We start from the raw sequence: 24,337 nt of genomic DNA, 5'->3' as shown, positions 1-24,337 counted from the left end.
ACAATGAAAAATTGAACACTACATTAGATCTCTCTGATAACAGTCTAATTTTTTTCGGTTGTTTTACTTGAAAACAAAATCCATTACAAAACCTTAGAATTATCTAGAAGAAAAAATAAATTTGGAAGCTCAAAAATATATATATATGGGGAATCACAGTGTTATATATGAAAATATATAGTAGTTGTACCTTTGTGCAATTTTTTGAAATTATTCCAGCTAAGATACTTTGAAGATTTAATGAATAACATGTAATTTATTTTCCCTTTTTTATTAGTAAGTAGAAAATATAGTCAAAAGCATACAAGCAACACTATTTTGTGTAAATTACATTCCTAACAGATGGCTGCAACATCAGTAAAGGGGCATTACAGTTTGGTTTGTACACACAATTGTACAATGGTAGCGAATCAGAGAACAAGAGAATAAGGAACTTTGGTCATCAAATAGGCTATGCTTAATAAAACAGTTTGCGTCTTTAGGCTCCCTTAGAACTAAAATGATGTGCTTTGATTGGCTGGATAAGGAGTATAATCTCAATGAAGCTTTCCCTTCTTTGCATTTCCATTTCTACTAATAAGTGAGCAAAAGTGCATGAGGCCATGGCTTGCTACTTTTTTTTAAGTACAAAAATCTCCCAAATCACTTGTCTTGTGGAGATTTCACCCTAAAAATTAGTCTTTGCATTTATACAATGCATTGGTTATTCAACAGTCTTTTTTTTTGCAATCTTACATAGAACTACAGGCAAACTACAGTGTGACTGGCAAATTAATCAGCTGATTTTTACAGAAATTATTTTGATGTAAAGGTGACATTTTGCATCTTTAGATGTCTGTGAAATTCATCCTGCTTCAATGATATATCCTTACAGTATGTTTTGGATGTAAGAGAGCGGTATTGAGGTGATTTTGCAATATTCTTCCAAATGTTTAAGTATTTGGTACAAAACACAGAAGAAAAAAGCATGGAATTGACAACTCTTTCTTACTTTACTAGGTGTCAGGTGCTCCAATCTCGAAGAACCCCAAAAGAATAGAGTTTTGAAACTGTAAGGCTGCAATGCACATTAACAATTTGCAATACTAAGAGACAAAATAGAAAATGTAACTTTTAAGACAGGACCAATCTCCCCCCCTCTTCAGGAGGATTTCACTTCACCCAGAGAGCAAAATCAAAGACAAGGCAAACCAGCAGTGATGTTCTCTGTTCCTCAACTGTATCCTTAACAGTTGCAACAAAACAGGTTGCACACCTTTCTGCAAAGATTCAAAGATGTATTTCATTCAGATCATCTTAATGATCTTTTCAGTAGAAAAGGTATCAAAACCCAGCTGATCATTGGTAAGATTTTTCAATGCCTTCTGTGTCATCCAAGATCCTGGTGACTGCTTCCTTCTGAGAAGATGTTTCTATCTCCTTGTATTCATATACTCACATAAAGTAATATAGCATCTGAAATATGGATAGATCTGGTTAAAGAAAAAGCTTAAAATACCCTGTAGTTCAAAAAAATTCCAAACCCTAAAACGTGCAATCTAAATGAAATTAAGGTTTTCAAAATATTTCTCCCCAGCTGGAATGCACTGCCAGCATGTTTACATACTGTCACAGTATCAGTTTTCTGCTGAGTTCCAGCAGTTATCTCAAACCATATGTCAATTAATTTATTTGGGGTTGGGTTTCAGAGTCGGTGCCAAAGCTATGAGCAAATGTTTAAGGGATAATAGTTGTTCAGAAATGAAATTTTCATATTTACAGAAAAAGAGATCTACTTGTGAAATGGGAAAAATAGCTCATAAGCTCTAGTAAGACATGGTAAGAGCAGTGTGGTACTTCAGACTGTTTTAACAAAATGTATTTTAACTATTAATGTAAACTGACAACACAAAAAACAGTAAGAAAAAAGAAATGTAGGTTATCTCATTAAGCCTGTGTCTGTTACCTCCCTTAGAAATATAATTTATCTATCAGTAAAATCAGACAAAATGCCTTAGGAAAGAACTTGATCTCCACGTGTCACAGTCAGTGTCGGTAGCGGACCGGGCTGGTGCCGTGACCTTCCTCCGCTCCTCCCTTACAGAGCGGGCTTTTTAAAGGGACCGAAGGCACCCGGCGCTCGCCTCGCACCCAGGATCGATCGCTGCTGGACCGAATCTTAGAGCAGAGACTAGAAACACCGCCCCCACCACACGCACAAATTGTTACTGACACCAATGTTTAGTTTGTGAATGAACCGGTTTATTAAGGATCAACACAAACCGAGGGACCAAGGTTCAGGAAAGGTAGTCTCGGAGTATGTCAGAGAAATAATTCAGAAACACTATGCCCTCATTAAATGTACACCGAGGGAGAGGTGTGGAGTCAATGGACTACAAGGGCAGGAGTGGAGCCCGGCAAAGAATTTAAGGGAGTGTGTGTGTGTTTACCTTCCTGTGGCGTGTGGCTCCTGGGATGCGGCCTCTTTTCCATCTGGCAGGGCTCGGCAGCAGGTCCTTGGGGGAGCAGCTTCCCGGTACCGGGAGCGACCCCCCAGCAGGCAGGCGGGCGCGGCTTCTCCATGAGCCTGGGCGGGCTCTGGCCCCGGGGGACAGTAGATGGACCAGGCAGGCAGCTGCGGGCTCCGGTCCGGTTTGGTTCCGGTGTTAAACTCCGGCAGCTCGAGCCAGACCGGCTGAGGCAGAGCCCAACAGCCTGCCAAACTTGCCCTCTTTTATAGATCAGACATCACCGTTCAAATTAGGTACCACTGTTCAAATTAGCCAATTAGCATTGGCCAGGTACTTACTCTTCCAGAGGCAGTTTTAATCTTTTGTCCATTTTGCTGCCGGTTATCATAATCCTTATGCTCTTTTTCCTGTTCTGAATTTGTCTGGTAGAGCCAGGGGGCCGGTTCCTAGTCCATATTTGGCTAAATCAACAAATATGCCACTCTTGTTTTGCTGGCTTGAAAGACATTTTCTTTAGTCTAATGTGCACAGAGAGAAGATGGAGAGGATGGACGGTTCCCCACAGCACTGTTCACCCCACAGAACACGATATGTGACTACATACACAGTACAGTGTAAACAACTCTATTAGAACAAGTTCAGTTAACCATTGCTATTAAAAAATTGTGGTTACTGACTACTGGAATGCAGAAAATAACCTGAATACACATTCTGAATACAATAGCAATGAAATAATATTTAAGTATGCGGCTTGCCAAGTAGTTCATGTTTTCCAACTTAACTCATTAGGTAAGCATTGTAATGCTTATCATTACTGGTTATAGAAACCACTGATGTTTGAAACACAGAACTATAAATCTCCAGATTTCCTAAAGAATCATGTGCAATACAAACCAAAACCAACCTCATGAATATTTAATAACATGGGATTTGGCATCTATGGTAACAATGAGTTTGTTCTGTTTTTCAGAGCTACTTCTATTGTTAAGCCTTCTTGGAAAATTTAACTATAGTCTATACTGATTAAACTATGTATGCAGTGAATTTCTCAATGACCTCCAATATATACCAAATGTATATCATAGAAACATAGAATGGCTTGGGTTGTTCTTGTGTATGAAAGATTGCTGACCAGGGTCACTTTGTGTGCTTTTTTGCCATTTGTGTTCTCCCAGAAAATTTGGTACTCAGTTTGTGTGTGGGTGTGTGTGCATGAGCCAGTGCATGAGCTCACATGTAGTGCAAAAGAAGCTTAAAAGAAAAATACCAGAGACCTTACTGGTTAATTATTATCAATATAATATTTCCAAATGGGAATAGTATTTGTTTTACATTAAGAAAGAAAAAAAACCAACACAACAAAAGAAAAATGGAAAGCCATTGCCTCTTGAAGGACCTGGCACAGCATCTATTGCCCCATCACCTCTCACAGTCCATTCAGCAATAAGTAAACCAGTCTGCTGTCCCAGCTCTAGACATTCAACATGGATCTTCTGCTCCACAAATTAATTCAATAATTTAATCTGTTGTCTAGTTCTTGGAAGATCTGCAAGCAAAATGTAAACTTATTATTTATCTTTTCTTTCAATTTCTTTTTATTTCATTCAGAATACTTAAGTATTATTTGAAACAGATGCTAGGCCTATGTATTGCATTTGAGCTACTGACTCTTGAACTAAGTCAGGAAGTTCTATGTGAGAAGCCACATCAATATACATTCTACAGGACACATTTGAACTCTGATTTTCCCTGGTTTACTAGTTTCTGTGTTCTGGGTCTGTTTGTTTGTTTGGGTTATTTGTTTTGGGCTTTTTGTTTGTGTGTTTTCTTTCCCATGCAAAAGAAACCTGACGTATCTTGCACCTCCTAAGCTATTTACAGTTGTAAAATCTGAGAGGAATGAAATCCAAAGTTAAGTTCTATGGTTAGAATTCCCTCAAGAATGATAATGGCTTTGCTTCTAAATTTCTGTTAGATCTACAGCAGAAACAGGAATTAAAAAGAGACAAAAATTTATCTTGGCAGTGCTTCTGTTGGTAGAAGGTTAATAAAAGCATTGTAGCTGTTTTATTCTTTCTTTTTAAGGAAAGTTGTACAGAAGGATGGATTTCAGACAGCAAATACGGGGCTGACTGGGTTCTCAAACAGCTTTAGAGATGCAGGGAGGCTGCAGTGTCAGTATGGGTAAAGGCATTACACAGAGCCTGGAACAGCTTGAATTTTAAAGCTACAGTCTGTCTGGATTGCTTCAGGCTGATGCAAGTTTGAAAGACCAACAGTTATTTAAAGTTTAGTATAACATGTTGGCATAAATAAGTTAAGATTTTTTTGCCTTTTTTTTTTTTTTTTTTTTTCCCCCATACTGTGTTTTTCTGTCCTCGTTAGGGAAAAAAAACCAAAAACCTCATATGATCACACACAGGTTTATGGTACAGAGTCATTCTTGAACCTGTCATGATGCGTACACTAGGTAATGAAGACTTTTGGTGAGGGTTTTCTTTTTCCTATCTAAATTAGAATTTATACCAATTTATATGGTCTTTTTTTAATAATTCTGTAATACTTAGTTAATTCCACAACACAATAAGAGAGCAAGTAAGACTAATAAATAAATGAATAAATAAACAAGCCTCTACCATAATTTTAAATTATGATTGATTAAAAATGACAGCTGAAATTTTGTATTTAATCTGTTAGTTACCTGTGTTGAAATGCTCTCCAGAGGTATTTGTGTATGTTCTGCAATGGAGAGGTGTCACAGTTTGACTCATGATCGGCAATTAAACCAATGGTACCAATGCTCTCAATCCCTTCCCACCCAGGTGGGGAAAGGAGAGAGAGAATAACGAGACAGACTTTCTGGGTTGAAAACTAAGCTAGACAGCATTAATTAAATACTAATGAGAAAAGAAAATATGTACAAATGTGTACAAACCTGTGCAGGGATGTGCAAAACCCTATTGCCTCCCTCTGCCCCCAGCAACTCCCAGGGCATCTCCTGAGCTGTGAGCAGTACTGAAGTGTCCAGGGGCTGCCGGAGAGAGTGGCAGAGCAGACAGGAGCTGAGGGGAGAGTTGTGAGGGTCAGGAATGCACAGGCCTAGGGATCAAAGCAGATGGATAGATGGAGTCCTCCATAATTATCTGGATCAAATTCTTACGTTGGTCAGTTTTGCCATCTGTCCAGTCCTCTCCTATCTATGGGAGGTCGTAGATACATGTCTTCTGCTTTAGAAGTGTTTGAAGTAGCAAATGTGACAAGTAGAACTATGTGTCCATGGTCTTTCTCCATGGCAGTGTCTCTAAACACTGAGCGTTATCAATCTACTAGCTGGAAAACTTGATGCGCTCCTTAAAAGAGAGTTCACTGAAGAAAAAAAAATAAATCAATAAACAGAAAATTGGTTTCATCCTGGCTTAAACCAAGACAAGAGTGGAGGTAGGAAACTTGATTGTAGTGTTTGATCTCAAGAAAAGCAATTAAATATTGGAGATTTTTGTGTAGATATGAATTATTAATTAAGAGTGAGAGATGTGTCAAAAACTTACCTTTGTTTGACTTGTCTGGTTTGCATACCTATCCAAGGTTTCTGTTTTTACCCAGTTACTTTCCCAAAGGCTAAGGCTTTGTAACTGTACTAAGAAATCATAACAGTTTTGTTATCCTGATGATTATATTGATGATAATGTCAATCAACCTACATGAATAAATAAATCTGTATCATGTAGTAGCAATAGTGTTGAGATTTTTTTCTGTCTTAAAATGCCTCCTTAAAGTAGCACTTCAACAGAGAACACAGAAGCAAAATTAGCCACAGATTTTAGACAAATCAAAACAAAATTGTTATTTATTCAGGAGGATGTAAAAATAAGAATATGATTTTACGAATCCTAGTGCTTTTAATAGCATGCTGGTTTCTTTCTGTTCCTTACACTTAATTAATTGAGTTGCTGTTGTTTTTTTTGTTTTGTTTTTTTTTAATCTACCTATTGGGAATTTCTGTATGACATTCATGATTGGCTCTAAAATAGAAACTCACCTTGTCTGTCAGACTGTTTCATAAATCCTTCAGTTAAAATTGATGCTCTTAATAGAGCCTTGCAGAGTGCTGAACAACCTCTGAAAAATGAGAATTAGACTTTTAGAGGTTGACTATTTAAAAGCTTTAAATCCAGACCTAATAGTGATTTATTTCCTTCCACTGGGAGAGCAGAGAACCTGTCTTTTGCATTCTAGTACTATAATGCAAAGATTAGTCTTAAAGCATTTTTTTCAATTTTAAATTAAGTATTTGTATTTAATATGAATTGAATTTGAAAAGTTTAAAAATAGCTGTAGAATAGTTCAGGATGAAAAGGATCTCTTGAGATCTCTAGTCCCTGGTCACGAAAGAGTCAAACAGGTGAGATGACTTAGGGCTTTTAGTATGTCCAAGGCTGGAGATATCACAGCCCTTCTTGAATTTATTTTCTGTCGTTTGACAAAACTTGTAGTGAACCAGTTTCTTCTATTCAGTTGGAGTTTGGCTTGTTACACCTTCTGAATGCCTCATTTATGCTTTTGCTGCACACTTTCAATAAGTGTTTTTGTTCTCTGTTTTTTTTTTTTTTCTGAAAATCTGATTTCCAGCAAGCCATGTCTTCGGATTGAGTTGTCCAAGATGCAGGATTTTTGCATTTCCTTTTTTGAACTTCATGAATGTAAAGCTAATAAATAATTGTATAGCAACAATTTTCTCTCTTGAGCACGTAAGGACTAATTACAAATTCTAAGTATCATCCCCCGTTCTTCTAGAGCTGATTTCTGCATGTTTTATATAAGGTACAGGAGTGTTTCTCTTATCTGTAGCAAGATTCAAGGCAGGTAGTATTCAGTTTCTCCAATATGGACTCCTTTGACTGGCCAACACTATTTGAAAGGCATAGTGCATTCTTTGTTCTTAGCAGGGAGGAATGCAGGTTGTTATGTGACTGACTTTAGTGCTTAATATTTGCTTCAGTCTAAGTTTCCTGTAAGGATTTCTTTTTTACTTCTGACCTGTGTTAACGTTATAAACCTGTTTAATATTTGATGAAATTTCACTCCTGTGTTGTTTAGCTCCAATATCTCCAATGTCCAGGGTACTAGGAAACCTCCTACTTTTCTTCTTTCATAGAATCATAGAATCACTTAGGTTGGAAAAGACCTTCAGATCATGAGTCCGTTATTATTGCAATGCTCCACAGAATTTCTTTCAAAAAACATGAAGTGAAAGTTAGACACATGTGGCTAAAATGAGTAGTATAAAAGCAACAGATTGTTGGGTGATTTATCAACATTTTAGGGGTGAGTAGGAAAAAAATGTATTTCCTGAGCTTCCTGATTTGAAAAACATAATGGGGCAAAAATAGACTGAAAAACTGCCTCAAAAAAATTATTTTTTTCCCTTGTGTTCTAGGTTCTGTAGCTACTGCCTGTCGTGATCCTGGTGTCCCCATGAATGGAACTAGAAATGGGGATGGAAGAGAACCTGGAGACACTGTAATTTTTCAGTGTGACCCTGGCTATGAACTGCAAGGAGATGAGAGAATAACCTGCATTCAGGTCGAAAATCGATACTTCTGGCAGCCCAACCCACCTGTCTGTATAGGTAGGCAGAAAAAATCAAATAATGCTTTCCTCAGTTTTGAATTTCTGATGTAACAAATCACACTGTAGGAGCTTCTTTGAGAAACAAATGCATACAAGTACTGCACATCTGATAAATGATTTTGTGTAAAGCCCTGATAGACGTTACCAAAATCCTGTGTAGCAGTTAATATAATAGTTCTAATCCTGTTCTTCTCAAGGCCATATAATTTATAATTTTGTGATCTATGACAGAGAAAGCATGAAAGCCAATGTCAATTATGCTATTAGCTTTGCCTTAAAACTTGAAAAATTTTGGTAAGTGTGGAGGATTTAGTTTAAGTTTGTATACCTGTACGTACAAAAAAAATCAAAATGACCTAGTAGATTTATATATCAGGTAAAATTATGCAAGGGTTAAAGTAGTGAAGAATGAGGAAATGGTAGCCTGATTTCTCTGACAGTCTTCTGTATTTTAGAAAGAGCAAAAGTTTCATTAGTAGAAATTATAACATACAATTTATTTCTGGAAATACCATTACAGTCTCTGATGTTATTCTGATTAGCATAGCTCGTATTAAATGGATTTTGAAAGCATTCAGCTTGTTAACTGAATCATGATTAGAAGTAACAAGAAATTACAAAAGTCTCTAGGTAGTAGCCTTCCAATAATCTTTTATGAAGGAATCCTAAACATTATTATTATTATTAATCTAGAAAACATATAAACTGCCACTTCTAATAAGTGATAAAACTTCATGAGGGTAGTGATAGTTTTGTTCTTTCCATTAAATATTTGCATTTCTGGACCACAAAAACTACACATTTAGGAGCCTCAAAATTACAGAGTAATATGTTCTATTCTGCGTGTACTTGGAAGATACTTTATTTGAATGGTTTTGTTTAATTCCATTTATATTATATCAGTCTTAATCTGGATCACTAATCAGTGCTGTCTGCTGAAAATACAAGTGGCTGCATTATCAATGTAAGCTGATCATATTTCATAACCTAAGTAGCTTCTTATATAATGCTTTTACAAGCAGTAGAAAGTGAGGTTACCCAGTCATTTTTTTTTTATTTTTTTTTTATGTTTGCAGCCAGATAATTTTTCAAGTTCACAATATTTTCAGAAAGACCTTGACATAGTGTTATGCAAGCATGTAGAAGGACACAGATTCAAAAATAAGTGTTTTACGTTGTAGTATTGTCTAAGAATAAATGTGAATACATTTTTTTGTTTGTTTCTATTAAAGCTGTAAATTCTTTCCTTGTTTCTTGTTTAACTTTTGGAGGACATTAAATGTCAGTGAACAGATTGCTGGTATTCTTTTTCTCTTACCTCCTTTCCTCAATTCCAGTTCATTTTTATTCACAGCTCCCTGCGGAGGAAACTTGACTGGCTCATCAGGTTTTATACTTTCACCAAACTTCCCTCATCCTTATCCCCACAGCAGAGATTGTGACTGGACTATCACTGTTAATAATGATTATGTTATATCATTAGCATTTATCAGGTAAACTGCTACTTGCTCATATTTTTTCAAGTCAGGTTTGTCGCTTTATTATTGGAAGGTGACATGTACACTTCATATGACTCTTAAAGGGATTAGTTACTGCTATCAATTTAGCAGTCACAACAAATACACTAGAGCATTCAGTACACACAGAGGTGGAGTTTGGGAGCTCATTGCTGGTGTTCAGTTAAAAGCACTCTCACTGGAAGCGGATGGTGGTCAATTTACCAAGATTCTCTTCCTGAGAGGGCAGCGTGGAACGATTCACTGAATTGGCCTCAGCTCAGGAGGCTGGTCTTTAATGATGAAGACTATTGATTCAAATTTCATATGACACACTCAACTGCTATTTAAACAAAATTTCAAAAGTAGTCTTTACATGTAGTTTTATTAGTCTATATAATTTCAGAATTCTCCACCAGAATACTTCCTGTTGTTCTGGTTATTAAATGGAATTGTTTTAGTGTTTTCTTTTATCACAATGCAAGATTAGATTCAACTTAATAGAATCTACTGAGGGACTTCTGTTGTCAGCATTGTATGCAACCCATAAAGTAAATTAATATACATATGTGAAAAATATATATCCCAACTGGGGCATATGAAAATGTCACACGGAAGTTAAAAATTGTATTTGTAATGGCCCATCAAATTTAAGTCCTTCTTATGCTGGACGTTCCGTAATAGTGGCTTTATTGTTCTGATCAGTGATAATAGATGACTTGTTTAGTGATGTAGGTCATATAGCTGTCTAATCTAATTGTTCACTGGTATACTGTGTTTTGAATAATTCCTTCCAAGCAAATGGAACACTTAATTATGTTTACATAAGTAAAAGTTAAACTATTTTGTTGTTCTTGCTAAGCAACTTTCTACTGTAGAGTGGCACTTTTCCTGTTGTTTAGTGAAATATCTATAAATACTTAAGAACATTCTGCAGTTTATATTATACATTTAGATATAAGATATGCTTCAGCTTAGAAAAAAATATTTTAATGTAACTCAATATAGTATGTGAACAGTTAACAGACCCCAGATACTGCCAAGTTGTTTTTAAAATCTGGACAACTGCTGTAATTCTTGACAGAAGCTGACAACGTTAGTCTTGGTCAAAGCAGATTACATACTTATTGTGACTTGCCTAATTTATGACACACAGATCATTCCAGAATGAGAAAAAAAACCCCTTTCCTGTATAAATTAAACTCTGGGTACTCCTCTGAGTGCTGTTAAATATGCTTTTTGAATGGGACTTACTCCAAATAGCCCTTTTAAAATGAAGACAAAACATGGCACTTAAAAATAGAAGTTGTTGACATTTGACTTTTGGCTATCTTTTGTAAGGAAATATTTTTTAAATAATCTGAATGTTAAAAAATATTTTCCCTGAAGGAGCTGTGTCAGATCTTCAATGTCTAAATTTATTTTAATCAAGAGCTAGTGTCAAGTAGAGGCCAAATAATCCTATTGGTTGCATTTTCATTCTTTGACTAGCAATTTTTTTTAGACCTGGGCAATCTTTTAAGTAAATTTGGTTTATACTCTGCCCTTAACTGATATTAAGTTAAAAATTAACTAATTAAGTTAAGTGAGTAACTACAGTAACATAATTAACTAAATTAATTTTTTTTTTTTTAATTAACTGAAATTGAGTTCAAAATAAAAGATGACGTTTAAATACTATACCTTTTTCTTTTAAACTGATTATAGGAAAAAATATTCTTGCTCTTGGGGTTACTGGAAGATCATCTTCTGATTGTATGAAAGTGTTCAGTCTGACTGGAAGCTGTGTACAACCTAATCTGCAGCTGACTGCATTATGGCATAAAGCATTTCTGTCAAGGGTTCCAGTAGATCTATGCTGTTTATTTTTCTATATCTTTAGAAATATTGTTGATAGGGGTTTTTTTTCTATTTAAAAAGTTCACATTTTTTTTCTCTAGCAAAAAAATATTTTTTCTAAGCAGAGAAAAAATAAATGCAGTATTTCTGTTGTTTTCTAATAAAATACTTCTACAAACCATTATTCTTATAGTGGAGGGTTTTTTCCTTTTATGAAAACTGTGATAGTATACTTTTATTTAAGCTAGTAAGAATGAAAATATTAAGCAAAGCATATTCTATCTAAAATGTCTTTTTTTTTGTCCTGCAGTTTCAGTATAGAACCAAATTATGATTTCCTTTACATCTATGATGGGCCAGATGGTAATAGCCCACTAATTGGGAGTTTCCAAGATAGCAAACTGCCAGAGAGGATAGAAAGCAGTTCAAATACCATGCATCTGGCTTTTCGGAGTGATGGATCTGTTAGTTTTACTGGATTCCACCTAGAATACAAAGGTAAAGAAAATGATTTTTCTTTTATTTTAAAAAAGTTAAATACATGAGTGTAAATTTCAATCTGCTTTAATTTCTCATAGTTTTCTGCCTGCTAATGTTTTGGTTTTGCCTAGGAGTGCAATAATGTGTATTATCTATACATGAAAATAGAATGTTATAAGGGTATTTATTTAAGGTAAAGCTTCCAGTGCAATTTCATTTAGCTGATGCATGATCATGTTAAATGCATTATTCCAACTAAAGGAAAATCAACCGGCAGTTTTAAGTGTTTAAAAAATAATGATGCAGTGAGAAAATGTAACAGCATGTGTACATTTAAATTAGCCAAAATGAATAACTACATTATTGAGGAGAAAAAACCTAATGGAATGCTTTATGATCCAAGTGTCTTTTTTTTGTTGTTGTTGTTTTTACTTATAATGTGTTACTGGGCTGGAAACATACAGAGCAGCAGACTTCAAGCAGGAATTATTAATGTATCACAAATAGGAAGGAAAAGGCCAAGGAAGGTGAAGAATGGATTTAAGGTGTACATGTAAGAAGTCTTAAACTACTTTAAATAATAGTAGCTATTTTTTGAGAGACTAACATTTTCCAAGAGCAGAGAATGGTTAGTTCAGTTGAGAACAACTATTGATGATGCTATTTTAGGTGCTTGACACAGACCAGCTGGCCAAGAGAAAATAGGTGATACCTGGAAGAAGCATAGCCCAGGTATTCGCAGGGAATTGTAACCACTCCAATAGGTGCTGCAAGGATGATGTAATTTGGCATGAGCAGCTCAAGAGATCTTTTGAGTGTGTTCATGACAATTTTTTTGAGGCAGGTTACCCTCAAGCTGACTAGGGTGAATACCCTGCTGTAATGGTTACTCACCACTGAGGCTGAAGATTCACTGAAAAGAAAATGGAAAATACCCTTCTGCCTTGTTATTTACTGGTATGTTTTGCCCCCCGTCCTCCTTGAATGCACTAGTAGGATTTGTGGGAGTGCAGCATTACCCAGTGGAGGAAGAAAGCATTGGGAAGCAATTAAGCCACCTGCTTGTACATATCTCCATTTTGACAGATGAGATACACCCTGGAGTATTGGGCAAGCTGGTTGATGGCACTGCAAAACTGTTATCTGTCATCTCTGAAAGGTCATGGTAGTCAGGGTGGTTCCTGGTGAATGGAAAAAATAAATGTCATGTGCAGAGAGTAGTGGATATTGAATACCCTGATTTCAGAAAGACCTTTGACACACTCTTCCCCAGTATCCTTAGAGCCCAATTTGATGAGATATGGGCTGGATAAGTGCATGGTAACATGAGTGGAAAATTTACTTGAGTACTGAAGTCTGACTCTTGCGTACTATTAATTGTGATTAATAATGTGAGCAGTATTTTCTTCATTGATGACATGTATAACAGGATAGAGCAGGTTTCTGGACAACATCAGTTTGGAGGTAGATGTCAGTACTCTAGAAGGCAGCATTGCTAATCAAAGGAATCTTAGGAGCCTGGAGATTCAGGCTGGCAAGAATCATAAAATCATAGAATGCCAGGTTGGAAGGGACCTCAAGGATCCTCTGGTTCATCCTTTCTAGGTAATAATATAGTTTAAATGAGATGGCCCAGCACCCAGTCAAAATGAGTTGTAAAACTGTCCAAAGTGGGGGAAACCACCCATGGGATAACCCTTGGGAGATTATTCCAATGTTTAGGGGTTCTCAGGGTGAATTTTTTTCTTCTGAAGTCTAATCAGAATCTCCCCAGGAGTAATTTGCACCCACTGTAAAAAGAGAGTGTCCATCTTCTTAGTATCCACTCTCTACATACTGGTACATGGTAATAAGGTCTCCCCTAAGCCTTCTCTTTTCAAGGCTGAACAAACCCAGTTCTCTTAGCCTTTCCTCAAATGGCAGGTCCTCCAGTCTTCTGATCATCCTTGTGGCCCTTCCCTGGACCCTCTTCAGCCTCTCTGCATCGTTTTTTGAGCCTTTAAAAAAGACAAATACAAAGTCCCGCATCTTCATGGAATAATCCCATGGAACACTAAAGACTGGGAGCTGACTGAATAGGGTGAAGCTCTGCAGAAAAAGAATCTGAAGGGCCTTGTATGCAAATTGATCAGAAGCCAGCAGTGTGTCCTTGTGGTAAATAAAGAAGGTGAGCAGCCTTCTGGGCTGAGAGTGTAAGACTTGAAGCAAAAGTGGAATCAGCAGATCAAGGCATGTGATTCTTGACTCTCAATCTTTTGACATCACACCTGGAGTACACTTACGAGCTCGCCAGTGCTGGAACAGTTTTGATACACAGAAGTAAGCCCAGTACAATGAACAGCCACAAATATGATTAGGAGGGTGGAGCATGGAACATACAAAGGGAGGCTAAGGGAATTGTGTTTGTTTCAACTACGTAATAAGAGTGTAGAGAAAAGACAGCCAGATTCCTCTCAGGGGCACATCAGATGGGGTACAACTGGCATCTGTTGCAACAAGAGAAACTTCAACTAGATATTAAGAAAAAAAGAATAAATCACTCTGACAATAATCAGACACTGGAACTGGTTACTCTGAGAACATGTCATCTGAATCCATTGAAATTATAACTGGACTGGACAAAAGCCTGACCAACCTAATCAAATTTGCCCTGCCTTGCGGGGGGGTTGTGCCACATCTCTTCCAACCTAAATTGCTCTGATTCTATGAATTCAAGTTTTTCGCACAAATTGTAGTAGCTGCAGTTGTGTCCTATATGTACACTAATCCTGTTTTAAGTGTCAGTAATACTCAGGTTGCACTTCATTGACAGACCATATTTTTCACATACAGCTCTCAGATCTGACCCATATCTCTGGTAAGGTCTGTAATAATCTTTTTGTTGGGCTTTGTTCTTCCTTCCCTCCCTTCATTTCTATTTCATAGTGGAGGAGCAGCTTATTAGTTCTAGTAAGTGCTCTTGAGAATAATTAGAGAATGTTTGCTATAGTTATGTAGGTCTGTAATATTCACTCTGAGAAGCTTATTATGGCTTTGTTTTCTTTGAGACTTTGGGATGAAGCAGTAAGTCATTGAGTTCTGAACAAGGCACCTGCCTCTCTTGGCTTTTGATGTTGTTTTCCATGCACTGAAATACAAGTTTTCTAGAGGGTTTTGGCATCATTACCATATATTAGCCAATGGAGACTTCCTTGTTGAACTTGAGATTGTGGCAGCACATGCTGCTACCTTATTTCAGCCTGTATTTCAGAAGTTTTAATTGATCCAGTGGTATGCAAAAGTTATCAGAGAAGTCATTGCAGTTTTTTTCTTGAAACTTGTTGCAAAATTTTGTTGTGGGCAAAATGAATTTACACCTAGTGTACACAGCCAAGAATATCACTTTACTGTTACTCAAATCTTCACTGTCTAATAAAACAATTACTTTTAGTCCATACCTGATTATTACATAACTAAAATAAAATAAAATAAAATAATGCTACAGGAGAAAGTTTTTCATAATAATATAGCTAAAACTGTAGCACATAGACTCTCCAGCATTTTCTCTGATGTTTTGCTAAACCTGCCACTGCTCTTCTGTGTTTTCAGCTTAATGATACTGGTATTCTTGGGAAAGAAAGAGCTTTGGGGGTCTTTAGTTTTTCAATTGAAGCAACATAATATTAATGGTGAAGGACTTTTACTCCTGCCCTCAGGAGTACTTCTGTTTTATTTTTATAAATTTGCTAGCACAGTCTTATTATTTGGTCTTTTTTTCACTGATTCTGAGCTAGACCTGATGAATCCTTTTGCCACATTTGATTAAATTCTTCATATATTGTAGTGTAGTGTATTGACTTCCTTCACAATTTCACTTAGTAGCTACTTCAGATTTGCAAAAGCAGTTTTAAGGTGCTAGGTATTTCAGGTGTTATTTTTTGAGAATAGTTATTATTTCTATAGTGACATTGTTAGTTTAGTCAGCAACTTCAGGAGTCTGTCACAACTGTATCTTAAAGAAAGTTACAGAGCTGTAATTTTTCCCCAGAGAAAATTTGTGCTGTGACAGATTATGTCTTTCCTCAGTTTTTGATTTATGCACCAGACATCATAGATTCCTTTATCTTCTGTCTTTAATGTCTTGTATACTATTAATCTACATTTTATACAAGGATCTTCTAGGATTGTGAAACATGGATTTCTTATCATCAATTCAAGAATGGTGATCTCACAATATCAGTTGTGTACTGACCAGTACAAATAAATCAATATCAGTTCAATAAGAATAATAATAAAAAAATGTTATCTTGCTATTATTAATATGACAGTGATGTCAATTTGAGATTTTGGACTTGAAAGAATTTTCAGTTTGTCCTAAGGTCTGCCAAGCTTATCAAATGGCAGCGTGTTTGGCATACATATTTATTAACAACTAAATGGTATCTTACAGACTTTCTAGTATAGTATGTCTTTTAACTTCTGATTGTGCACTCAAATTTTTAATAAGAATGCTGAAAAAGTTTTATCCTTTTTCTTTTTGTAATGTCAAACTGTGTTCTGAAGCTGCATCATTCAGGAGACAGATGTTACAGGTACCATGCTGTAACTACCTAAGTGAATCAACTTGGATACCAGCTACCAATTCCTAATAATTGACTATGTGACATAACTATTTCTTGTTAATGTAGTGTTTTTCATATCAGAAGCATGTTTTGTAGATTAGATACGCAAATCCTAAAAAGATTGTAACAACATTTGGAGATCTTCACAATATTTTGGAAGATGTGACATTGACATTAGGGGAAAACTTTGTAGTGTAGGGATGATAGTTGGACTCGGTGATCCCAAGGGTCTTTTCCAACCTGAATAGTTCTATGATTCTATGAAATTTCAAGATACTTATTCCATGTCTCTATATTCAAATATAAATGTACTTTTATGGTTTTTGCAATGTAATTCTTTCTCTCTTCTCAGAAATATTATAACATAAAAATGGCATTAGAGAATGAAACCAATAACCTACTTAGTTCGTTAGCTTGTCATTAGTAGTGACAGTAGCTGTTACGTGGCTAAACTATATAAAAGTCAAATACTTAATAATTTCTCCCTATTATCTGTAAGTTCAGCTTAGGTACTTCCAGAATCATATAAAGTGTCCATGTATTTAAAGCTCTCAAAAATCCTTCCAGGAATTTCAAAGCTCAGATAGTCTTTTTCGTAACTGTGCCTACCTGTAGCAGGAAGTTCCACAGTGCAAATGCACTTGGTAAAAATCTGCTTTGATGTATTAGAAAGTTGGCACCGATCTTGCAGAAAATGAATGTGTTCCCTGTTGAGCTTCATCACAAAACCCTTAAAAGATAAAGAAGAAAATCTGAAATGTCTATCTTCTGCTTGATAAAATACATTACTCTAAACTCAGTCCTACACAGCACAAAGTAATCTGCTTCATTCCAGCTTCTACCAGTTCCTAATGTATTTACTTCTTTTTCTGTAATAAAAAAGTTGCCATTTTTTCCCCAAAATGTTTACCTTTTCATCCCTTCTGCATAGTAATGTTGTTAATTAGAAGTGCTGAATGGTTATTTTTATGCTGTTTAATCTTGTTTATTAAACACAGATATTCACATGGTAAAGGGTGGGGTAGCAAAGATAAGAGCAGGTGCATGTTTTTGCATGTATTTCAATATTTTTAAAGAAACAGTTTTTTATAAATAACAAAAACAGGAGATAAATATAAGGAATATTTTCATGCTTTGTGCTCCTGTGAGAAAAAAAACAACAACTATGTGAAAATATATCAGTGTGTCAAATGCACAGATATAGATAATCATATGGGGTTCATTAACTTTGAAGAAATTACTGTTTGCATACATTTTATTTTGAATCAACTTACTTACATGGTGTCTTCAACTTACCCTTTTTCAGACAACGGATGTTAAAACTAGAATGTGTCTTGTAGACACATAGATCTAACTTCATCTAACTAACTACATCACTGGTCAAGTCAACACTGGAAAAAACATTTGCATGAAGGAGGTCTATAGGAATTACCCAGCAAAAATATAGGAGATGTGGTTTTGGTCATTAGATAGTAATTTGTACAATCTTTAAATTGAAGGAGAAAGAAGATTTGATCTAGAATGAAAGGATTATTAAAAAATGGAACATTATGTGTCTACAGACTGCTCAAAAACCTTAAGAGAACTCCAGAAAATATTTGTAATGTTTTAGATTATATTCAGAATTACATTTACATCTTTCTCCTCTATAGCAAAGCTTCGTGAGTCTTGCTTTGATCCTGGAAATATAATGAATGGAACAAGACTTGGAATGGATTATAAACTGGGGTCAACTGTCACATATTACTGTGATGCAGGTTATGTCCTTCAAGGGTATTCTACACTAACATGTATCATGGGAGATGATGGAAGACCTGGATGGAACAGAGCCCTTCCCAGTTGTCATGGTAAGAGCAATTTTTCATCTGTTACAGTTGCTGGTTCTATTATTATTATTGCTTTGTCATATGGAAGAAGCAGGTACAAAATTAGAATAATTCATTTTAAAAAAACCTCTTTTCGAACAAAGCCTTTTGTGAACAGAGAATCACTGTGGTTGGAAAGGACCTCTGAGATCACCGAGTCCAACCATAAACACAAAAAACCCCAACAACCAAAACCAAAACCACCACAAAACAAACCACCAAAAAACACCCACATCCCCTCCCACAACCTCAGCCACTAGAGCATTCACTGAAGTGCTACATGTACATGTGCCTTGAATACCTCCAAGGATGGTAACTCCCTGGGCAGGCTGTTCAAGTCCTGACCACTCTTTCAGTGTAGAAATTCTTCCTAATGTCCACTCTAAACCTCTCCTCCTGCAACTTCAGTCCATTTCCTCTGGTCCTGTCATTATTCACCTGGGAGAAGAGGTCAAACATCCGCCTCCTTACAGCCTCCTTCCAGCTAATTGTAGAGGGCGATGAGGCCCTATTTAAAGATGACAAACCCCACACTTCTTTTGGATAAGTTGTCACAGAGTAGGCTCCATAAAAAATGCCTTAGCTCTACAGTTTTCACCTGTTTTTTTTATATTGCTTTTTCCCCAAGTTCAGAGTCAACGAAGGTTTGTACATATGTTGTTATCATATTATGTTGTTATATGTTATTATAGTGTATTTTCACCGTGTAATCAGTGTTTTCCACTTTTGCAAGACTTAGCTCAAGAAAAACAGAGCATTTATATAGCTGTGAGAAAGACAATATCAGTTGATTAGCTTTCAATTACATGGAGCTGGCGGAAACACTTTGAGAGCTGAATTTTGCCTCTTGACCATCAGTCTCATCTATGTAAAAAAATCTACTTAGTAGAGAATATTCTGCCAGTTGTATTTTTGAACTCTACTTAAACTGACAGTGTTATAGTGAAATATGGTATACGATACACCTCAATGTGTTTGTATTGTTTAAATTTTCTTATTCTTTTTTAAGAAAAAGAATGGAGAACCTGAACCCTCATTATACTTGTAATATTTTATATATGAAGTAAAATAAGATTTATAAAAAGGTGCCTGACATTCTTTCTATAAACTTTCATTTTTAATATAAATTTAGAGCCTGGGTTTTTCTGTTTAATTTCTTCTGTTAAATGTAGTTATATAGACGGAGTGAGGCATCTCAGAACATGGAAAAGAGAAATATTACAAATGAATATTCTCATTTTGCTGATGTTTGGAACTAAGTAGGTCAGAGGAGAGGAAGCGAGAACTTTGAACTTCAGATGGCTCTCTGCACTCAAGGAACATGCTTTAAAATGTGTAGACTTGGTCTTGGAAAGAGTATAAATCAAAGAGCACAGATAAGCTTTTTCTCCACTAAGAGAATTTGCATCAGTAACATTTGATCATTTCCATGAAGAAAATTATTAGATAAATAACTTGGATAGCATGAGGGTGGAACTGATACAGGGGTTCAAAGTCAGTCCCTATTCAGTAAAAACTGTTCTTGTTGCAATTAATATGGGTATTTTCACTGAATAGTAGATTCTCAATAGAGGAGGATATAGTACCATCTCTGTACCCATTCTGAATAACTTGACACAATTTAAGGCATACTCCTGAGAGATGATAGATGAGTTTGAATGACCTGTATAGAGAAAGGAGTTATGGGTCTTACTTGTTCTCAAGTCTAGCCATTTAGATAAAATGTGGGCAAAATTACGTTCTTTATTCAGAACTAATAAATAAATAAATATGAAAGCCATGGCCCTATTATATTGAAAGGATAACCATTTGTGATGAGTTTAAGCCATCTCTGAAAATGTTTGGTACATCAAGCCCCATGGGAAATCTTTGTTGAGGAACACCAATGTTCTGGTTCTGGACTGAACCAGCTCAGTCTGTCAAATCTTACTTTCATGGGAATAGGCAAAACTGGAAAATAGGAGTGTCTACAGACCCTAGAAGTCAATAATTGTTTATTTTGGAGCTAGATAAAAGCTGAGACGAGGCTTTCAGGATCACAGAGGACTATTTTTCCAAAATCTACTCAGTGTATAAAGCTCATATTTTTGCAATTGTACCTTTAATGCACCAAATATTTTTTATAACCTAGTCCTATGTGCATTAGGCGTGACTTGCATTTGGTTGAAATAATAATTTATAATGACCCTGTGTCTCTAATAAGTGTGGGAAGAGAACTAAATGATTGGCTTCATTCTTTTATGAATATGTGCAAAATTTATCCAGAGTAATATGAAGGTATTTGTCATTTCATGGTGGATGTTAAAAACAGGATGTAATTAACATATCAGATGCAATAATGCTGTGACAGAGATTAATGGCTTATCTTAGCTTTACCAGCTATAGTTAATTTAAAATGCTGATAGCAAACAGCAGAATAAGAAAAAAACCCTGTAGGTGGAAATTACATTTATGACTAAGTGTAAAAACCTTGTTTCTTCCAGAAAAAAGTATTTTATTGATCACTGAAAAACATTGCTGTTTCATTATAGTCTGTTGTTTAAGCTTGGAAATACTTGAATCCTGGGTTCAAAAGATCTCTAGTCTAAAGATGTATCTAATAATCACATGTATGTCATTAACTGCTTTGCTTTTATTAGCTTAGTTTTTGTTTTGTTTTTTAACAAAATATTAATATCCAGAATATGCATATAGTTGTCTTTTGTTTAAAAGAATGTAAAAACAGTCCTGGGATTGCTCACAGAGCAATTCCATACTATGATATTTCAAAGCATCAGAAACATGATTACAACAAGAAATCCTAATTCCCAGTCTTAGGCACACAATTACATTCTATAGCCGTGGTGGTTTAGTGATTAAAGAGCATGTTAAAAAACAGATGCCATATGCATTATGAGGTAGGTCCACTCCTTTCTCATATGACCCAGGCGATAATTCCCAAAGAAATGTTGTCCTGAAAACTGAACTCTGAGTGTCGCAGGCCCGTATTGGGGGGCTTATGTGGGAGGAGAGAAGATGTTCCCCACACAGAGGAAGTACCTGTTCTTTGTCTTGGCTCTTGGTCTAATTTGCAGTCATTCATATTTTTCTGTATGACTTTTTTGTTTCTTTCTATATATGTTACCTTGCCACAGCTCTTTGAGTTTTATATCTGAAAATGTTTAGGATTAAGTACTGCACAGAAAAGCTTAATATTACTATTGATTATTTTGTCATATATTAAATGTTGACAGCTTTTTCATCAATCATTCAATGTTGATTACTTAATCAAAGGCTTTATAGGTCACATTTTATGTACTTTTTACATAGTGTATCTATGATTGCATACTGGTGTGGTCTTTTGAAACCCTGACTTTAGTCAGCCATTGTTTTACATGATAAATCATAGTCAGATTAAGTACTATTACAAATTGAGAGAAAAATATGAAAACAGTAATTTTAATCATTATTGACTATATTATAAAGAATTGAGAATGCTCTTGTCACTGGCAAACATGTATGTCTAGAAGAAGATTAACAGCCTGTGGGAAACTGTTCTTTTCTTCCCCACATAAGTCTAAACAAAACCATTAGGCTGAAATACTTTCATGCATGATTTTTACTTAGGACAGGTAGATAAAGAGAAGGTTGAATTTCTAGGTAATCTAATTTACATTTCTTAAAAATGCTGGAGTATGTTAAAAAAATAATCAACTAGAAATGGCATGGGATTATCTATTTTATACATGAAAGAATCAAGGCTTTTTTCGTGTTTATATTCTTTTGGATATGGAATTATTTTTATCAAAGCAGTTGGACCTTTCATTGTCATTTTTGTCTCATTCTGCATTTTCAGAGTTCATGTGGAATATTCCCATACCCTGAAGTATCATATATAAGCAATTAAAAAGATTTTGAAGGGCACAAAGCAGTTGTTAGAAGCCTAACATTCATCAAATTCCATCTGTGCTATTCAACATTTTAATCTTTATTTAAAAAAAAAAAAAAAAAAAAAAAAAAAAAGAAACAAACCAAAACCTAAACAAAATTTATTTCTAGGCAAAACTGCTTGTTTTTAATAGAGCATATCAAATGCATATCTAAAATGTATCGGAGACCAGGGTCAGACATTGTTACAGGGATACTGTAGATGGATAGTGGTAGCTGTGTTTTGGGCTGGCTACAGTTACTGCTCATTAATTGTATTTTGCTTAAAACTCCTATGTATAAGTCCTTTAATTTATTTCATTAATTTAACATGCCAGGCTGATTCTCGCTTTTGTATTTTTCTGCAAGAGGCTTTTTCCTCAGTGTGATCAATTAGCTTTAAAATAATATATCCATGGCAGAAAATTAAGTCTGCAGTAATCATATTGTCTTCATATTTTGAAGGTGGCTGAGGATTGAATGAGATAGTAGAAATGGAGTTAAAGTGAGGATACAAACCCAGGATGGTTTATAATCTCTAAAGAGGAATTCCTGCAAAACCTGAAATGAATTCTCAGAAGTCTAATGTCTGTCTTTCTCATGTCAGTTAGGGCCTTGTCCAGAAACTCTGAGGATTAAATGAGTTTAAATGGTTGGAATTTATGATTTAAAGAGTGGAACAAAGGTGTTGAGAGAGTTAACTGTGTCCTGGAATGCAGAGACCACCCTTAGTCAGCATTCTATTAAGGTTGTAAAAGTACTAAAGCATTAAAACATGTGGAAGAGGTGGCATAGGTGGGGAATTATCTTGAATTACAACTAACAAATTATATTACAGAGTGAAATCCATTATTTTCTATGGGCTCTTGTATTTTCCATATTGAGGGTTTGGTCTGACTAGATTTCTTCCCTATCTTCAGGAACCTTTCTTAAATAAGCATCCATGCACAATATAACTTTTATTTTTCTCATATTATTCACTTTTATCATGTACTGCCATATTGAGTAGGTAAAGAATTCGACTTCATGACATTGGCACCATTGACAACAAGACTGATTTTGTTTTAAAAGTACCCACTAGTTCCCTTCAATCTTTAGAAATAAAATCTGTAAAACTAGTCAAGCTGGGGGGAAGTCATAACCCCTTGAAGTGACTGTGTTTATGATACTGTTCATGTGTTCATTACACCATGAATGTCTTTATGATGCTGTGCAATGTCACCAGTTACTCCTTTAACTCTACATAACTTTATGTTTAAAGTAGTGAAAAACTAAATGACAAATGAGGCAAGATGAAGTGTGTAGAGAGGGAAAATTAATCCTTTAAAATAATAACAAATTGTATCTATGATTAGAGATTGTAGTATAGCATACTTTAAGTATTAAATAATTGCCAGTAATTAAGTTATGTTAATAAAAGTATTGTGATGGTAAATAATAAACTGATGTGGTATTTATGTTTTTAAAAATTTAAACTTAAGGCTGAGAAATCTAACATTGAAGCATTAGTCAGTGACAGAATTAGGGCTGTCATACAGGTGAGGGTATGTTTGGAACATCTTCAACAGTGATCTTGTATGCTACTGTGGTTGGGAGGGGGCATCAGTTGTTTTGTTTTGATCCAGTAATGATAAAGAGTTGCTTATGTTTGAAGTCACTCTATGAAGGGCCACTATTTAATCTTTTTCAAAGTTTTAAAGTATGTAAGGAATGAGTCATGCAATTGCAGAAGTTGTAGCTAGTGAAGCTGAATGTCACTGTGAATGAGACTGTGTTTTTTCTGTGTTTTATAGTTCCAAAGTAATGTTCAGCTTTACTTAAAATTGTGATTTATTGGCTACTTACAAGGCATTTCTCATTTTCTTTTTGCCCAGAATAACAGATCTGTTTTATAGAATCAGTGCCATGAACTAAGTGCTTATAACTAGAACTGAAATCAATTAGGATTGTTTTGAGTATGTCAAATACTACTCAAATACTGCCTACTCTGAAAAGTTAGTTTTTATTAGTCAGACTTGAAAAGGCAATTGGAGGAATTCTGAAGACAATATAAAGGATTTTACTTTATT

General features: G+C 35.4%; 1 protein-coding gene across 2 annotated transcripts in view; it reads left to right on the top strand.

The window, feature by feature from the left end:
- Window positions 1-24,337, top strand: part of CSMD3 (CUB and Sushi multiple domains 3) — a 545,585-nt gene that overhangs the window by 362,700 nt on the left and 158,548 nt on the right. For both annotated transcript variants that reach the window (XM_009995351.1, XM_009995350.1), the window contains 4 exons: window positions 7,888-8,079; window positions 9,436-9,574; window positions 11,727-11,914; window positions 18,150-18,344. In XM_009995351.1, the coding sequence (XP_009993653.1) occupies window positions 7,888-8,079; window positions 9,436-9,574; window positions 11,727-11,914; window positions 18,150-18,344 (714 nt within the window). The remainder of the gene's footprint in view (window positions 1-7,887; window positions 8,080-9,435; window positions 9,575-11,726; window positions 11,915-18,149; window positions 18,345-24,337) is intronic.

This window comes from Chaetura pelagica, unplaced genomic scaffold (assembly GCF_000747805.2).
Source record: "Chaetura pelagica isolate M959 unplaced genomic scaffold, ChaPel_1.0 scaffold53, whole genome shotgun sequence".
Classification (NCBI taxonomy): domain Eukaryota; kingdom Metazoa; phylum Chordata; class Aves; order Apodiformes; family Apodidae; genus Chaetura; species Chaetura pelagica.
Note: the sequence above shows the minus strand (reverse complement) of the source record. Positions and strands in the feature narration are given on the sequence as shown.